The 19668-nt window shown below is 37.9% G+C and overlaps 1 protein-coding gene across 2 annotated transcripts in view; it reads left to right on the forward strand.

Moving 5' to 3' along the window:
- The window catches only part of EPC2 (enhancer of polycomb homolog 2), an 84394-nt gene that overhangs the window by 35775 nt on the left and 28951 nt on the right, over window positions 1–19668 (forward strand). For both annotated transcript variants that reach the window (XR_004647643.1, XM_034785356.1), the window contains exons 3-7: window positions 6584–6729; window positions 11393–11599; window positions 14126–14274; window positions 14565–14697; window positions 18639–18830. Coding sequence is in view for 1 of the 2 variants with exons in the window: in XM_034785356.1 (XP_034641247.1) it covers window positions 6584–6729; window positions 11393–11599; window positions 14126–14274; window positions 14565–14697; window positions 18639–18830 (827 nt within the window). In the remaining variant the exon portion in view is untranslated. The remainder of the gene's footprint in view (window positions 1–6583; window positions 6730–11392; window positions 11600–14125; window positions 14275–14564; window positions 14698–18638; window positions 18831–19668) is intronic.

The raw sequence follows: 19668 nt of genomic DNA on the forward strand, positions 1-19668 counted from the left end.
TATGAACGGGTATAGAGAGGAAGAGGTGGGACACAGCCCCTCCCCCCAACAGAGGGAGCAAGGAGAGGCAGCAGAGCCAGAAGGGAAGAGACGGGGCCAGAGTCTCTCCGCTTCTTGCCATGCTGCTCTTCCCCCAGCATCCGAAGCAGCTGCAGCTCTGGGGCTGGCAGGCTGCAGCTGTGCCGCTTGGCCCCGTCCCTCAGAGCAGGATGTGGCCGTGCCGCCTGGCCCACTGGTGCACGCTGTGGCCATGCCACCCGGCCCAGCCCGCTGGAACATGCTGCAGCCGCACCACTCAGTATGGCCCGCTGGAGTAGACTGTGGCTGTGTTGCCAGCCTGCCGGAGCAGCTCCAGCCAGGCCAGAGACAGCCTCTCCAGATAAGGTGGGGTGGGATGGGATGGGGAGAGTGTGGGGGTCCCGGGTTAGGGGTGGGGTCATGTGGGGGGTGGTCACTGGAGTTACTCCCCTGACTCCCAGCTTCTCCCCCCCCCCCCCCCCCAAAAAAAGTTTCCCCACCAGTTGCTGTCCCGGCCTACAAGGACACTTTGTTACTTAGATTTACCTCCGTGCCTGCGGATGCTCGAGGTAAACAAACCATCTCAGCCCACCAGCGGCTTATCCTGATGGCCCGGGAACCAAAGTTTGCTGACCTCTGAATTATAGGGTTGTCTTATGAACGGGTCATAAAATTTTTCCATTTTTACTTATCCATCTTGGGGGGATCGGCTTATAAATGAACTGGTTTGATCAAGTATATACAGTAATTTGTAAGCATTTACAAGAAAATAAGGTAATTAACAGTCAACATGGATTTGTCAAGAACAAATCATGTCAACCCAAGCTAATATCTTTCTTTGACAGGGTAACGAGCATTATGGATGGGGGGAAGCAGTGGATGACTTTATTGAGGCTTTTGACACTGTCTCACTTGACCTTCTGTTTTAAAAAAACAAAACAAAAAAACCTAGAGAAATATAGCCTAGATGAACCTACTGTAAGGTAGGTGCACAACTGGCTGGAAAAGAGTAGTCAGAGTAGCTATCAATAGTTCACAGTTGAGCAGGAAAAGCATATCAAGTTGGAGTCATGCATGGATCTGTCCTGGGTCCATATCTTCGTAAATGACTTGGACAATGGCATAGAGAGTACACTTATAATGTTTGTGGACAAATCCAATCTGGGAGGGGTTGCAGGCATGTTGGAGGATAGGATTAGAATTCAAAATGATCTTGACAAACTGGAGAAAAGGTCTGAATAAAATAGGATGAAGTTCAATAAGGACAAAGGCAAAGTACTACAAATACACGCTAGGAAATGACTGCCTAGGAAGGAAAACTGCAGAAAAGGAGTTGGGGGTTATAGTGGATCACAGACTAAATGAATCAACAGTGTAATACTGTTGCAAAAAAGGTGAACATCATCCTGCACGTATTAACAAAAGTATTGTAAACAATGCACAAGAAGTAGTTTTTCCACTCTACTTCACACTGATAAGGCCTCAACTGGAGTATTGTGCCCAATTCTGGGCACCACACTGTGGGAAAGATGTGGATAAATTGGAGAAAGTATAGAGAAGAGCAACAAAAATGAATAAAGGTCTAGAAAACCTGACCTGCAAGGAAAGACTGAAAAAACTGGGTTTGTTTAGTCTGGAGAAGAGAAGACTGAGGGTGCATAACAGTCTTCAAATTCATAAAAGATTGAGGTCAGGACAAAAAGTAATGGGCTTAAGTTGCACCAAGGGAGAGTTAGGTTAGATATTAGGAAAGACTTCCTAACTGTAAGGGTAGTTAAACACTGGAACAAATTAATTACGTAGGGAGGTTATGGAATCTTTGTCGTTGGAGGTTTTTAAGAACAATTTAGACAAACACCTGTCAGTGAAGGTCTAGATAATACTTAGCTCGGCCTTGGGGCTGGAGACTGGACTAGATGACTAATTGAGTTTCCTTCCAGTCCTATATTTCTCTGATTCTATGAACAACCTTGAATAAAATTCAACAGATTGACACCATTTTGACTCACATCACATCATATAGATTGATCTCTCCTTGGGGAGGGAGGTGGCACCTAGAAAGTTTTTTTTTTTAAATGGCAGGCGATGGTGGGGTTCATCTCTCCGGAACCCCTAGCACCAATGATTGTTTCACTAAGCCTACCCTGCACCCTTCTGAGGCATACCAGATTTCAAAGAAATCTGATTAAGCATGTTGATGTTCGATGATTTAGAAAGATACTATGATGTAATTGTACCTGTAGTGGCACTCTTACACCACTACTATGTCTTTGTTTAGATATTAATGTTTTGAACAGTAAAGATGAAGAAAGGAACATAGTCTTAATAGAATTCTTTGGTCTGGAATTAGTCTTCTAAAAAAAGTGGATAATCTAATTTGTATATTGTGAAAAACATTAATCTATTAAAATTAAAAGGCAAGGGGTTTTTACTAAATTTCAATCCCAAGGCTCACTGTGTTAAGTATAATCCATTACTTTTAGCACAATAGAAGTAAGGTCCCTTTTGTTAATTTCTGATTCGTTGGTGTGAGAAAAGGTATCCTGGTACAATAGCATTTCTTTCCCAGCAACCCCAGTTTATTTTTAAAATAAAATAAAGGCATTTCAAAATTAGATTCTAACTAAACCAACTAAATTTTAAATCCATTGCAATTAATCTATTACAAAAAAACCCTATTAATGTGATTAAGACCATGTTAAGGCATATTTTTAGATGCCCCTCATTAAGTGTAGTGAATAAATCAGTATTTTCTTTTTTTCCTGCAAGTACAGTATTCCTTCCCCAAATTAAAAATAAATGAAACATTTAGACTGGGCTGTCAACCAATTAAAAAAATTAATTGCACTGTTAAAGAATAATAATATTTATTTAAATATTTTTGGATGTTTTCTACATTTTAAAATATATTGATTTCAATTACCACACAGAATACAAAGTGTACAGTGCTCACGTTATATGGTTATTTTTATTACAAAAATTTGCACAGTAAAAAACAAAAGAAATAGTATTTTTCAATTAAGCTAATACAAGTACTGTAGAACAATCTTTTTATCATGAAAGTTGAACTTACAAATGTAGAATTATGTACAAAAACTTAACTGTACTCCAAAAATAAAACAATGTAAATCTTTAAAGCCTACAAGTCCATTCAGTCCTACTCCTTGTGCAGCCAATCGCTAAGACAAACAAGTTTGTTTACATTTGCAGGAGATAATGCTACCTGCTTCTTGTTTACAATGTCACCTGAAAGTGATAACAGGTGTTTGCATGGCACTGTTGTAGCCCTCGTCGCAAGATATTTCCATGCCAGATGCACTAAAGATTCATATGTCCCTTCATGCTTCAACCACCCTTCCAGAGGACATGCGTCCATGCCAATGACGGGTTCTCCTCAATAATGATCCAAAGCAGTGCAGACCGATGCAAATTCATTTTCATCATTTGAGTCAGATGCCACCAGCAGAAGGTTGATTTTCTTTTTTAGTGGTTCAGTTCTCTAGTTTCTGCATCGGAGTGTTGCTCTTTTAAGATTTCTGAAAGCGTGCTCCACACCTCACACCACTCAGATTTTGGAAGGCACTTCAGAATCTTAAACATTGGGTCGAGTGCTGTAGCTATCTTTAGAAATCTCACATTGATATCTTCTTTGCGTTTTGTCAAATCTGAAGTGAAAGTGAACACTTAAAATGAACAACGTGCTGTGTCATCATCCAAGATTGCTATAACATGAAATTTATGGCAGAAAGTGGGTAAAACAGAGCAGGAGACATGCAATTCTCCCCTAAGGAGTTCAGTCACAAATGTAATGAACGTAATTTTTTTTTTTTTTTTTTTTTTAACAAGCATCATCAGCATGGAAGCATGTCCTCTGGAATGGTGGCGGAAGCATGAATAGGCATACGCATGTTTATACCTTTTAATGCCGGCTACAAAAGTGCCATGCAAACACCTGTTCTCACTTTCAGGTGTCGTAAATAAGAAGCGGGCAGCATTATGTCCCGTAAATGTAAACAAACTTGTTTGTCTTAGCGATTGGCTGCACAAGAAGTAGGACTGAATGGACTTGTAGACTCTCTAAAGTTTTACATTATTTTTTTGTGTAGTTATGTAACAAAATAAATCTACATTTGTAAGTTGCACTTTCATGATAAAGAGATTGCACTTCAGTACTTGTATGAGGTGAATTGAAAAATACTATCTTTATCATTTTTACAGTGCAAATATTTGTAGTAATAATAATAGAAAGTGAGCACTGTGCACTTTATATTCTGTGTTGTAATAGAAATCAATATATTTGAAAACGTAGAAAAACATCCAAATATATTTAATAAATTTCAGTTGATATTCTATTATTTAACAATGTGATTAATCACGATTAATTTTTTAAATCTCGATTAATTTAAAAAAATTAAATCGCATGAGTTGACTGCGATTAATCGACAACCCTAATTTAGACCCGAGCATTATCAGCCCCAACAGTTCAAAATGTATACATCAGCCCCCCCAGTAAGAAATTGCGTCTTAAAAATCATAAGATTATAAATTTTTTATTCTTTTTATTTGCCTTCTGATGTCTGAACCATTAGGGTTTGTGTTTTCAGGTTTTTTCTGCATCCATGAGGGCTACACACTTCTTTCATGAGAGTTGAGAGTCTCTTGTAAACATACATCTCCAGGGGCTAGGTATTTAAGGGAAAACATAAAATACCACAGCACTCATGATAAAATTTCTGGAGTTGGCAACACTGAAAACATGGCTTTTTTTCCCTCCAACAACTCTAGACCCAGCTAATTCGCAGTAGAAATTTCCTACATATCTTTTATGATTTCTTCAAAAACTGTAATACACATTTAAAATAATGAAATCTTGGTAACATGAAGTATCATCACTGCAATTCTAAAACTCTAAATGGGAAAGACTGCTGGCTTTTTATTTAAACTGTTTTTATTTTAGTGTGGATGAACGAAGGTGCAGGTTTGCAAGTTTTTATAAGTACCATTTTCTATAATATTTTACAAATTCATGGTTCTGTTTTCATCTTTTCAATCTATGGACATTGATGGAGTCCTATAGACTTTCATTGAGAAACTAGGACCTAGTGTTGTGAGTTGTAACATCCTCACATGTCTTTTTCTAAGTAATACATTCTATTGATTATCAGATTTCCATCTAAATAAAATCTTGCGTAAACTTTTGACACACATCATGGAGCTATTTTTAATACAATTTCAGTGATTCAGTACTTAATAAACAATATTATTCATTATCATCTATGTATTTATAGCACAGAGCCTATATTCAGTTCTGAATTAAATACTAAAGTTTTTTTGAATGGATTTGTTACCCTAAGATAGATAAATTTTCTTTTAACATACGCCTTCAATGGTTCTACTGCAGTAATCATGAAAATTAAATGATTTGGGGAACTGAAAGACTCCTTATCCCATTTTCAACCTTTTAGGTTCCTAGCTTGAAACATTCACTAATTGAATGTTAGCATTAATTGAAAGTTCTTGCAGTTGTTAGGACTTTAATCATCTATCTGAAATGAATTGGCATTGCTGCATTATCTACCCAATACTTGTCCTGTCTGGATTACATCTTAACTGACAGAGACAAAGATTTAATATGCATGGAAGCTGAAGTTATGCTCTAAGTTCTAGAGAAACAGTGTTTCCAGGTCAAGGCTTGGGCATGTCATAAGGGCAGTATCGTTGGGGAGAGAAGGGGAAAAGAGAGTTGGCTGCTTTTTTATTCCTCCTATGCTATACCTGTTTTTGACATTAATAGTGCCTTAATTTCCATTGGTATTGATCGAGCACTTTTATAAACACAATATAAAAATTAAAAACAAACAAAAAAAACCCTCCCACAATATATTACGTACGCTAATTATCTAAGTCATCTCAAATAGGAAAAATAGTAAATTAAAAATTACATTGGAGCTCTATTTTTCATGTGCCTTGTTGTGTCTGAGTAAGGGTTGCATCTGAAAATTATAACAATTTAATCTTTCAGAAAAATTTGCACGTGAGTTTATCGACAGAATTTTAGCTGCCACTTGAAATTTTTTTGTTTTTGTGGGTTGGAGGGAGACTAGTTAAGTTGGCCTGGGTAAAATGTTAAATAACTCTGATTTTTAATGCAAATTTTAAATTAGATTTTTTTTTTTTTTAGTAAATCTTATGGTGACTGATGTATAAAGTGACTCAATCTCTTAATAATTCAGCATCTGATATTAATATAACTTGGCTCTGACCTTTTCTCTTTTGCTGAGTATATAGTATATATTTAGTGTATATATACTAAAGAAAAGTAGGTTTTAATTTAAATTAAATATATAAGAATATTGGAAAACATTAAAATTAACAGATAATGAGAAACTTACACACTTAAAAGACATAACAGAGGTCAGCTAGTTTGAAGGGTGTTAATTTGCAGCTAAAAATGGTGATTTGTTTGTTTTCTGATACGTTACTGTAATATCTTAATTTGGAATCCTTAACATAAATAAGTGACTTCTGTAACTAAAAGCAGCTTTTATACATGGTTCTGTTTCAGCCTTTAATCTGGACAATGAACAACCAGATTATGATATGGACTCTGAAGATGAGACGTTATTAAACAGACTCAATCGGAAGATGGAAATCAAGCCGCTACAGTTTGAAATTATGATTGACAGGCTTGAAAAAGCCAGTTCGAATCAGGTATTGCACTCTTTTAAAAAATAATCCTCTCTTCTTTTACTGATAATCATTCTCATTAATGTTTTGTTTTTGTTTCACTTCTATTTAATCTTTTAATATTTTTCTTAACCTTTGAGTATCATTACTTTGTATCCCACTAGTTGTTTGAAAAACACAACCCCAGATGCATAGTGTGTGTTCATAAAACCACAGTACTCCTCTTTATCTATTAGGCAGGTAGATTCACTAAATGTTTAATTACCTAGAATGAAAATGGTAAGTGAAATAGTGTTTTTGTTTTTTTAATGTCCTCATTGAACTCCAAAATTTAGTGCAATAGAAGAGGACGGCTATCATCCTATTTTGTCAATATCAGTGTTAAAGAGATATCAGCTTTAGTAGGCTGACAGTTTTTTGCTTGCACATCCTGATTTTCCTTAGCGTTCCTTTTCTTTGGTCTAATTTTGGGTTTGGTGTGCGGGTGGTGGTGGTGGCCAGTGATATCCAGGAGGTCAGACTAGATCCTCTAGTGGTCCCTTTTGGCCTTAAATTCTATTACTTTGAAAAAAAAATCTGACATTTTAAATTTGTATTGTAATTTAAAAAGAAAACCAAAACGCCCAAAACAAGCTAAATCCAGGATTTTTCTGTTGTTACAGGCTGATCTTTAGTTGCTTTAGTTTACTTTCCAAACTTAGTTCCTGATCCTGCGAATTGGGGAGCACTCTTTCTGTTGACTTCAGTGGAAATCATAGAACTTCAGTTGGAGTTGAGTGCTCAGTACTTGGTGGTGCACAACCCTCCAGCTCTGAGTTTAGATTCTAATTTGAGCTGTGTCTTTTATAAAAATTCCTTAATGATTTACTATTTTAATATTTTACCCTAAATATGCAAAACGTGTATTAGAAATTTCTTAAATAGTTTCTCTGTATTACACTATAATTATGAAAGGTAATTCTGCTGACATTGTTAACCTTAACAATAATAAACTATATATAATCTGATGGTGTGATGGGTGAATAAACTAATCTGTTACTGAGATACATCTTTCTCTTTTTAATTTTATTTATTTATTTATTTATTTATTTATTAAACCCTCACATCTTGCAGGTTGTAGACACAAATTACTTTTCTGTTTGTAGGGAGTGTAAGATGATGACTTACAAATCAGGAAAGGGAAAAATAAAAATCCCAGTGACTGGTCACTTCACATTCCATTTTTCAGGCATGCTTCATTTCAAAAAATAAAACTCAAAACAAGAACAAATCAACTTAAACTACTTGGTAATAAACACGTGATCTTTTCCACTTCAGCCAGTTGGTTGGAGAAAGAACATGCTCTTCCTCTATAATTCCCTCTTTTGCACCAGCTTCTGCTTTTCTTTTATAACTCTGGCTAGATCATCACCTCTCTCATGCCAGAGTGCTTTTACACCTTGTCATGGGGGTTCCAGCAAATGGGAAATTGGGTTGCTCTTCCTTTTTTTGCTTAGTTGGATAGCTCCACCAAAGGACCGAAGGAAGATTTTGGCTCCTTTTTCTCTTCAGTTAGCAACATGTCTTCATTAACCAGTCTCTTTTCTATGTTAGCCATGGATAAGATGCTTCAATTCATCTCTTAGCTGGCTAAAGATGGAGCCTCAGAAGAGGACACTCAAGAGGTGATCCTTGTGTGGAATCGACTGTGTGTATCCTTTCCAGGGAGCAGAATAGCCTACAGTGATCACATCACCCTTTTCCACCCTTGGGTAGACAGTGGCTAGGATCTCCAGCTGGTGCTGGATCTTGCTGGGAAGTTGAGGCCAACCACAGTGAGAAACATGGTAGGGAAAGGAGGAGCCCCTGTACCTTTCACAGCTGGATCTGAATACAGTTCATGCCACCTCAGTAAATTGTACATCTGGGGGCTCTCTTTAGTACTGCCATTAGTACTCTGTGCAGGAGAGTGAAAAAGTAAGGAAGTCCAGGAAGAAAGTTTCCATAAGTTGAACAAGTATTAAGTTATGATTTTGTTCATAGAACTGGTGCAACGGGCCTGGAAGCACTCTTGTCATCTCCTAAGTGTTTTCCTGACTCTCAGGGGGCTCAGTTAGGAGAGCTGCATGCGTCTGTTCTTGGCAACATGATCAGACAAATCTCTGCCTGTGGGAATTCCCAGAGAATTTTACTGAATGCCCCTCACAGGGCAGTCATCACCAGCAACACCAGTTTTTGAAATTGGGGAAAAGCCCAGGAGACATGGCCCAGGCAAGAAAGGGATGCATATGTCAGTCCTTGAGCTTAGAGCAGTGAGACTAGCATTAATGTTGTTTTAGGAGACAGTCTCCAAGCTAGTCAGTCCTTCATTTAACAAAACTATGGTGGTCTTGTTTATTATGTGCCAGATGCTTACCAGGAATAGAACCTGAGTCAGAGAAGAATGTTCTCTTAGAATAAATGGGGAAGAATCTCAGAGCGTTAAGAATAACTGTCCTGGTAGGAGCCCTCAATTTGCAAGCGATTAACTGAGTTGTAAAGCTATCAGTCTTGATGAGTTTGATTTGGAGGGAAATGGAGTGGATCCCCCAAGGATTGTGTTAAAAAGTAAAGGGAGATGAAGGAATATTGATTCTAGTGTCTCTTGCCTGGCCTTACAATTCAAGCTAGTTAACTAATGATCTAATCAACAAGGGCCCTCTCTTTTTGGATTTGATGTCTCCAGGGCCATTTCATTTTACTGCCGAAGGAAAACTACATTGAAAGGATTGGTGTGTGAGAAGCAAACCTTGAAACGTCTGGGGCTGTCTCTCAAAGTGAGGCAGACACTTAGCTGAGGTTAAGAAAGTTGTCTACCTCAATGGTTCCACAGCTTCACTTGGAATACTCTTTTGGTTTGCACCAGTGCTAGGAGGCAAAAGATCAAAGTGGTGCTCTGTTCCTTATGTGGGTTCAGTAGTGAGAGAGCTGTGGAGAGACACTGGGTAGGTTTGCATCCCTTAGTAGCCAGATTTTTTCAGAGCAGTTGGAACAGGTTTTGGCTAAACAAATAATTGTTTCTCCTTGGCCACTGTAGTGCTTCAAACATTGAATATTTATCTCTTGTAAAACACTGGCATTGGTTACTCTTATTTTGGCTCTCAATTAAAATGACCTTTCTGGTGACTGTAATTAGGATGAACTTACAGTCCTCTTGTGGTGATTCCTCTTTCCAGTTTTTCACAGCGTTAAAGTAACACATCTCTTGGTTCTCAGCTTTTCGTTGAAGATGAATGCTGAGTTGCACAGGAATATAGAGATTACTCTCCTTCCCTTTAGGCCCCTAGTGTCTTCTGATAATGAAAGAGCTTGGCATTTCCTAGATGCCACTGGGGTCCTGAAAACTTACCTACACAAAGTCAAAGAAGTCAGTGCTTCAGACTCCTTGTTTTTCTTGTGTTCTTGCCAAGAAAGAACAATTCATTTTCTGTTGGTCCTTGCTAAATGGATTTGAGTACGTGTTAAGGAAGCATATATATCAGAGGGTTTTGTGTGTCCTGTGGAGGCATTAGGAATTGCTGATTATAATGTGACTGCTTCGTGGGGAGTGTCTGCGTAGAGAAAATGTCAGGCAGCTTTTTGGTGCTCTCTACATAACTTCATGGACCATTTTGTGGATGGTGGAGCTTCTGCTGATACTTTGGGGTATAGGATTCAGAATACTGAATCTGAGTGTTAGGAACCACTGGGCAAAAAACAATTTCTAGATTGTTGGATCCCCACAAGCAGAAACAAGTTTGATCCCACCTGTAAATTGCTTTTCTGTAAGGGCTTCCAAAACTGTGGAATCCACCTAAGAATCTTACTTTGTACATAGTTTGTATTTTAGTTTTATTTGGAATGTGGGTTCTGCTGATGAAGTTAAAATCTGTTAAAATGAGGGTCAGTTGCTAGCTGAAGAGAAGAAAGATGCCAAATGACCCTGTCAGTCAATTTGAGGAGCTACCTAAGTAAGCAAAAGGACAACCCCTCTCGCCCCTCAGAGTCCATATTAATAGAGCCCCTTGTGGGAATATAATTAGCAGGTAGGGTTGGCCAAAAGTCCACTTTCCTTTACAGAGAGAACAAAATTAAATAATGAATCCTGTTCCCAGTGCAGAATTGATATTTTAAAAATATTCCTTCATAAAGAAAACCAAAGGAAGAAAAACTAAATATTTTAGAATTTCTAAAATGTTATTCATAGTAATGGACAGAGTGGCTGTTTTTTTTTTTTGAAAAGTGTAGTATATATATTTGTATATAAATGAAGTACATATACTTTTCTCAGTAGATACTGTATGGGCATGTGAGCAGGTGCGTGTGGCCACTAAGGCTAGTATTCATTCCAGTCAGAATAGACAAAATTACTGTGTTAGTGCTAAGTGACAGTGGTTACTGTGGAGATATCACTTATTTTATAACTTAAAAAAAAATTCCACTGCTGATGTTTATCATGTTCTTTTACTTTAGCGTGGATGGTAGGCTTAATACTACCTCATATGCCTCTGCCACAGAACTCCTTTTGAGGCTGAGTACATGACCTTCTTGTTACAGTGCAAATCAAGCCTTTCAATGCAAGAGAATTATTGGGTTTATCTAGAAGCTTTAGAAAGAAGGATGAATGAAGATTGTAAATGACTTTCTCATTGCTGTTCTTACTGAACTACATCTTTGTGTTTTCTTTCAGCTTGTAACACTTCAGGAAGCTAAATTGCTGCTAAATGAGGATGATTACCTTATTAAAGCTGTCTATGACTACTGGGTGAGAAAACGTAAGAACTGCAGGGGGCCATCCCTTATCCCTCAAATCAAACAAGAAAAAAGGGACGGCTCCACCAACAATGACCCTTACGTTGCCTTTCGGAGGAGAACTGAGAAAATGCAGACTCGAAAGGTAATTTGTGAATATAGGACTGGATCCTGCAGCATGTTAAGCACTGTGGTCCCAATCCAGCAAAGACCAGAGTGCTCAGTACTTTGTAGGATAACTCCATAATATGCCTAAATTTGTTTTCTATCAACTAGTCTTTTTGTACTACATTCATCGTTAGTGTCTGTCTAATGTCCTGAGTAAATTTAAACCTTGTTAAACTGACACAATAAATTGTAATCTAGCCTGTTTTCTAATAATAAAAGTAGCTAAAGGTCATACTCCTGCTACTGTGGTTTTACAATCTGTTTCCTGTGCAGCACCTGATCATTTTAGTAGAAATGTCTTTAGCATGCTTATCCATTGTTGTTGGATGCAGCGGTAGAGGGTTATGATGGAACTGGTAGTTGAGCTGAAGAAAAGAGTATTAAGTCTCCTCCTTGTCCTGGCCACAAGTGGGAGGGAAAGAGGCGATGCATCCTCTCAACTGCTTCTTGGGTGTGTGACGGGCTGTGACTCACCACTGTGTCGCTTCCTACTGTCTATCTTGGGAATTAGCACTGCGCCCTCTTCTGGTGGCATCTCGCCCAATGTCATCTCTACTTTTGGACCCGTCACTCCCAGGACTGCGGCATCCTCTTCATGACACTGCCCTCCAGCTGTGTCATACTCTGTGTTCTTCCCTTCTGGGGGACCTGCAATCTCCGCCCAGCCATTTCCCTCAATGGCAACTGCAGACCATTGTTCCAGGGCCGCTTCCCATGCAGCTCTAGCACTCTCTTCTGCTCTTACCTCAGAGCCTCAGTCTGCAGGCCCTACCAGCCAGCCAGGTCCCTGCTTGCAGCACTGAATTGTCCCAGGTGCTGGGGCTTTTTCCCCCTGCTAGGAGCCTGCTCTTCTCTCCTCTAGTTCCAGTCAACTAATCAACTCTGCTCTGCCCTGCAGCCCTTCTTATATGGGCTTGCTGGGCCATGATTGGCTGCTGCTTGCAGCCCCTCTCTAACTGGCTGCCTCCAGCGCAGCCTCCCTAGGTCTGCTTTTAACCCCTTTTCTGCCAGTGAGGGGTAGCTGCCTCATCACAGGGTGCCAAACAGCCCTAACAATATCCTATTCATCCTTGGATGCCGAAGGCTCCAACTGTTCCTAAACATCCATCTTCCACCAGACAACTTCAGCAGTGTAGCTAAGCATTTTCAGTACAAAAATTTATAATGCATTGAAAATTTAAGGGGCAGTGTAAAATAAATTATATTTAATATTAGAGTAGAATACTGCACAGATTGTAGCATTTATTTTCTTATTTAACTAAAAAAAACCATCTCCATTAAAAAAAAAAAATTACTCAAAGCTGCCACAGAATTATACCTTAAAATACCTCAGAAGGCAGGATGATTTTATTTCGGTTTTTACGAAAAAAGTTGGTAGTGATTGGCATTTACTGGCATGTTAGATGTCCAATGAAAATGAGGCAGGATCAGAGGCTAAAATAGGGGGAAAAACACACCCCTGAGCGATGCAGGTTTCAGCGCTGTAAAGTGGCAGTGTAGATAGCGCTGGTATCTGTTCTCCTCATAGAGGTGGTTTTATTACAGTGCCGGGAGAGCGCTCTCCCAGCGCTGGAGCCACGACTACACAGCCATGTTAAAGCACTGCTGCAGCAGTGCTTTAAAGTCATCTGTGTAGACATACCCTTGGACAAGTTAAATGTCTGTTGAAATACATCCTAGAATACTCAAGGAGCTGTTTGAGGAAATATTTGAGCCATTAGCGATTATATTTGAAAAGTCATGGAAGACAGGAGAGATTCCAGAGGACTGGACAGGGCAAATATAGTACCGAAAGAGAAATAAGAACAACCCAGGGAATTACAGACCAGTCAACTTAACTTCAGTACTTGGAAACAAAATGGAGCAAATAATTAAGCAATCAATTTGCAAACATGTAGCAGATAATAAGGTGATAAATAGCTGTCAGCATGGATTTGTCAAGACCAAATTGTGTCAAACCAACCTAATAATGACTTTATATCTGATTTGTACCACAATTTACTTGAACCTGTTTGTGGGAGACAGAGGAACACCACAATACAGATCAGCTGTTTGAGTTGCTAATCACTAGCTTAAGTTGGTTATAGCTGGAACTGTACAGTCTTAAATTTTTCATAATTTGATATTATCCTTAAAGCTTTAGTATAGTAAAACTCATCACTTGCAGAATCTAGGTAAGCAAAATATTTTTGGGCCAAATCCTCAGCTCTTTATTTATACAAACTTCCATTGACTTGATTGGAGCTTTTTTGAAGGAAAAAAATTAGCTTAGGATTTGACTTTACAGAGATAATGCTCTTCCTTTCTTGTAATCATACTTACGGTTTGGTGCACTGAATAGTTTATTCTTGTGAAAGGTTTATGCTACGATTCACATGGTCAGATTCTGCTTTCCGACCACAAGCCTGCAATGTATAATATTTTGCTAAAATGATGCAATTTAAATCTTCCAGATTTTGCTTTTGATTTATGCTCTGACTAATATTCCATCCATTTTCAATAGAATCGAAAGAATGATGAAGCCTCTTATGAGAAGATGTTGAAATTAAGAAGAGAGTTTAGCAGAGCCATAACAATTTTGGAGATGATTAAGAGAAGAGAGAAAACAAAACGGGAGTTGTTGCATTTAACATTAGAAGTTGTGGAAAAAAGGTAAAGTTGCCATCCAACATTAACTATGAGAGCCCCACTTTAAATACGTATAAAATACTGCATTAAATAAAGGCGTTTCCTTCTGTCTCAGATGCATAGTAACATATTTTGCAAATTAAGCTATTGCTCCTGTATGTATACATGACTTTTGAACTTTTTTGCTTAGTTGAAGGCTTAAATCTCACTGTCAACTTCATAAAACTGAAAATTGTGTGTGTTGTACAGCTTATTTTTTTGATAATATGGTGTTCCCATTAAAATGTATAATGTTCCCCTTTTATAACTTTCAGGTACCACTTGGGTGATTATGGAGGTGAAATCCTTAATGAAGTCAAGCTTAATAGACCTGACAAAGAGATGAGCACCACTCCAGCAACTCTTCATAATGGAAACCACCACAAAATTCAAGAATGTAAAGTTAAGGTAAACTTGTTTTTGTCCACAATGAGACATCTTGTTGCTTTGAACAGCTCTTGTAGTTGGGTTGGCTAGTCAATCTAACGTGCAGAGCAGGTACTTGGGTTGGGAAAGAGTAAAAGACTCTCCCTAGCCTGAAAAGCTTATAGTCTAACATGGTTCAGATGTCTAGGTATCAGTGACACCTGACATCACAGTTTTTTCTTTAAATAAGAATAATATAGTATTCTTCGTTCCTATCTTTCTCACTACCCTCTCTTTTAGTTGTAAGGAGATACATACGTAAACACTTAAATGTGAATGTAAGGGCCTATACCATATACTGAGACGTATAGTGAACTACTTCTCTTGCCTTCCTTTGGGGAGTAGAGCTTTGAACTTTTTTCAGCAGCACAGTCCAGGAATACTGATAGCTTTGGACAGAATCATTCCACAACACAAAGATGAGAATATTAGGGATATGTGGGGTGTCAGTAAAAGGCAATGAAAGAGCTACAGAATTCTAGGGGTTGGCATAAACTAGGGATTATGCATCAGAGATCAAGGCCCGTTAACATTTCCAGGTAGCTAGCTAGCCCAAGAATACAAGCTTTACTGTTTATTTTGTATTATGTCAATGCTTAGTGAAAACTGAGCGACCAAAATTTTCAGGAAACTCCTGGGGTTGTGTGTCAGTAGTCTGACATTATTGAGAGCTGTGCATTGTCGATATCAACTAGCAGTGATTCTGATTTCCTCCCTCTATTGACAGTGTGATAAAATCAGAAACTGTGTGTTGTTAGTGGAAAACAATGCAGACAAGGTGTGAGCCTTTTAATTCTACATAGGCACCACAAGCTACTAGGAGGGAGAGATCTGGAAGACTTACTCTATTTGTCATGTGCACATTAATTATTTTGACAGGCTGAGATCGGGCGAGCTGTGGGCTGCCAAATTTTGTGAAATGTTATCCTTTATTTGCAGAAGAGTGTTGTTCCTTAACTTCCTTCTGTCTATGCTGAACCACAGTTAGTCTAGTTTTATTTTTATACCTACTGAACTTGGGAGTGTTTGTAACATCGGAAAAGTAGATGTTACATAGCTAGAAACATCCATAGCTAGAAATTTTGGACACCTTCAAATTGGTCACGCTGCACAGTTTTTTGTAAACTCAGGCAATAGATGAAATAATTAATCTTTTTGAGATCTCTCTATTTAAATCATTAGTGGGAGAAGCTCCACCAAATAAATGCTCTCTAACAAATAAACGTTTTAAAACTCCTGGTCCTGATACATCAGAAGAGAAGAAACGTATCAAGAGTCGAGGTGTAATCTAGCCAGATCATCAAATCAAAATTGCCTAAGAGGTAGTGGAGTTAGATCCAAACATCCATCCTACACTGATCATTTTTTACCTAGTGCTTACCTTTATCCTTCCCTTTTCCTTAGTGCTTCCTGAAAAATACATTCTCAGAGCTCAAAAAACAAGGGAAAAAAAATCCTGTAGAGTTCTCTCTCTCCTTTGTATTGGACTGCTCAAAATAGATGAATAAAAATTAGGTATTCAAAAAACACCAAAAGATTGTAGAATAATTATCGGAATATTCCATTAGAGGATAGTTTTGACCTTTTGTGCACAATAGAAGTAAAATACTTAGTACAGAAGGACCTAAAGTAAACACAGTTCCTCAGGGCTACTCCATGAATAGAATGAGAGATTCAGATATTCCTGCACAATGTTGTCTTACTACTTCAAGAAAAGAGCGCTATCCTTGTTTTCAGATGAGAAAAAAAAGTAAGTCCCCCCCCCCCCCCCCCCTTTGTCCTGTGTCAAATGCTGATTGGTGCTGAGCATCTGTAACTCTAACTTAAAATGAAATGGCAGTTAGGTCAGTATGCTCAAAAGTATGTACTGTAGGTTTTGAATGGTTTGTCTAGTCTAGTTTTAAACTTACCATGTGATGGGACTTCCACCATTGGGAGTCTGTTCCAGAACCTAATGGATCTCATCAAGAGGTAAAACAGTTCCTAAATAATTCGTCCCTTCTTGATGCTCACACCCTTCAAATAATTGTAGATGGTTATGTCTTTACCTCTTCCTATTTAACCACGCTAAACAATTCTCAGATCTCTTGGGGACAGTCTTTGCATGAAGCACACCATTGTAATGCAGGAGAGGATGAAGCTGTTAATATTTCCTCTTAATCCAGAAGTCCTTCTGGTCCCAAATCACTGTTAATGATTGTGAAGCACAGAATTAAATACAGTAAAGTATGAAGATCAGTATAAAAAAGCAGGGAAGACCGTGAGGATTTCTATTGCCTATGTGCCTGATTTAAAAAACAACAACAAAACAATCATTGTAACAGGAGCAACTCTGAATTCCTGAAACTGTGGTTGGCCCCTATGAGGAGCCTCAGTCAAAGCCAGGGAAAGAAAAGAGGTGAAAGCAGAGGGAGGAAGGAAATGGGAATTTCTTTTTGCTTTATTGTTTCCACTTGGGACAAAGCAGAATCAGAACTGTGCGCTGAATGTTATTTGTACAGATGGTTCTCCTCTTGCTGAGCTCTTAGAGGAAATGACACATCAAGAAAGAGAAAAATTAAGCAGTGGCAGACATCAGAATCCACACATTTAAAATATAGTAGAATACAACATCTGTTTTCAGGGTTTTCTTAAGTATGGGGAGGAGACTAAGGGGGGTAGATTGCTGCCACCATTTAACTGTTTTTTTTCTGTTAAGAAAGAAATATGTCTGTCAGAGAGAGATACTTTTGTAAAAGTATATAGGTCATGTGCACACTTCAATTTTATAATAATGAAACAGCATTTAAAAATTGAATTGACAAAAGCATATTGCAGGAACTTATGATATTTGTAAGTTGTTTGTCCTTTTGCTTCCTAGATTCATTCCAGAATATGATTTTATAGCATTATGACTATGAATTACAGTTTTTATTTAACACTGGTGACACCTACTGGTTAGTTAAGTTAGTTGCAGGCAGTTACCTTTATTCTGTTACAAGAACTTACTTGCCTTGTACTGTGTGTGTGTGTGTGTGTGTGTGTGTTTTGTTTGTTTTTTTAATTAAGGCAAAGTTACAGTAAAACATAAACATAGTACATCTTTTACTTGCGTAGGATCAGGTTAATTATTCAAAGATCCTGGCTAATGATTCTGTTTTTCTAGCTAGGGAGCCCTCCTGAGCATTCTAGAAAGGGTGACCAAATTTCTAAATACCTATCTGTTGTACTGTGTATTATCAGTTATTAAAATTACTTCCATTTCTTGCATTAGCTACAATCCAACATTGGTGCTGACAAGTTAAATTCTTAGAAAAACTTGTAGCTTCCTCAGCAGCCAAACTGTGTCTTACTTGTAACAGAAAAGTAGAGTGAGGATAAGCATCTGTTAAAGTTTTAAAGTATCTTGAGAGTTTTGAAGCTTAACTGTTGCTGATAAGCATTTATTCTTGAGTAAAGTTTTTGATTTAATTCTGATCAGGCTTCATACTGTAGATTAATCTTGCTGAAGTAAGCTACTAAGATGAAATAGTGATAACCATTAGCACTGGATTCTAAACAAAATGAAAAGTGATGAAATGAGAAATAAATGGAATAAACCCAAATCATCGTTCTTCATTCCATATCCCAAGCAAATTTAAAACATTTAAGAGAATTGCACGTCTTGTGGCTTAGGAAACTGAGTTTTGAAAATAACCAGAAAGGGTTTTTCAGCTTCAGGATATTGAATTGATTGGTCCAAAAAACCACAACTCCCTCTGTAGTCTAAAAAAGATATTTGTTCAATATAAAAGATATTTCAGTGTTCCTTTTGTTTAGCTCTGAGATTGCAAACAATAATGGCTTCCCAAATGTATGTTTCAGGAAAAGAGGAGAGTAGTTTTAATGAATTAAGGAATATTAAGTTTTTTTCTCTTGTCCAAAAAAACCTTCTTTACAAACAGCATCCTCACCACCCATCTCTAAAGGAAGACGTGTCAGACGTTGTCCGTCAAAAGAAGAAGTATCCAAAGAAGCCTAAAATAGAGAGTGTAATAACTCCTCAGCAGCCCACTACTGAGCCATTACCTGTTATCAGTAAGAGTGACATTAAACAGTATGACTTCCACAGTTCAGATGAAGATGAATTCCCACAGGTAATTTTTAACTAAAATAAAATACAAGTAGTTACTTATAACTGGGGAAAAAAATCAAAATTGACTTGAGTTTAGGTGATCTAACCTCAAAAGTGGGTATATGGTTCTCCTGATAAGAGATGTTGAATAGTTGGGTTGAGACAAACGCTTATATAGCATAGTCTTCTAAAATAATTGAGGTTGGTTCTGTTATTTTGACAAAGATAGAGGGGCCTAACAATTAGAGGAGGGGGCTGGGAGGTAGATAGTGGTTATATTCCTGACACTGTTTGTAAAATGGATTAATAATACTTACCCAACTTTCAATGGATCTCAGAGCTCTTTAGAAGAAAAGCTGTATAAATGCCAAGTATGTGAATGCCTTATGTGGCCATCAAGTTTTTATCTCAAATACACTGCATTTTAGTGAAATCAATGTGGATGTTTGTACACCTGCATTTTAGAGGACCGTCTTCCACCATCTGTTTCTCTGACAAATGCTGCTACCAAAATAACATATTATAAATTATATTGGAAATGCTTTCTCATCAGTCCTAGATTCTCCCCCCCCCCCCCCCCCGATATTTCTGGTATGATTTTCTCAATTTTAAGTGTTAAATAGATAACTTGGGATGGCAGTTTCGACAGCTGTGGTTCCGTGGATTAAGCACAAGACTGGGAGTCAGGAGATCTGGTTTTATTGCTGATTCTCCCACTGATTTATTGTATGACCCTGGGGATGTTACTTTACCTTTCTGTGCTTCATTTTCCCCCTCCCCCCCAAAAAAAGTTACAATTTTTTATCCATCTTTATAAGCTATTTGAAAATCTCTGAATACAAAGCGCTACATAAATGCAG

This window comes from Trachemys scripta, chromosome 11, assembly GCF_013100865.1.
Source record: "Trachemys scripta elegans isolate TJP31775 chromosome 11, CAS_Tse_1.0, whole genome shotgun sequence".
Lineage (NCBI taxonomy): Eukaryota > Metazoa > Chordata > Testudines > Emydidae > Trachemys > Trachemys scripta.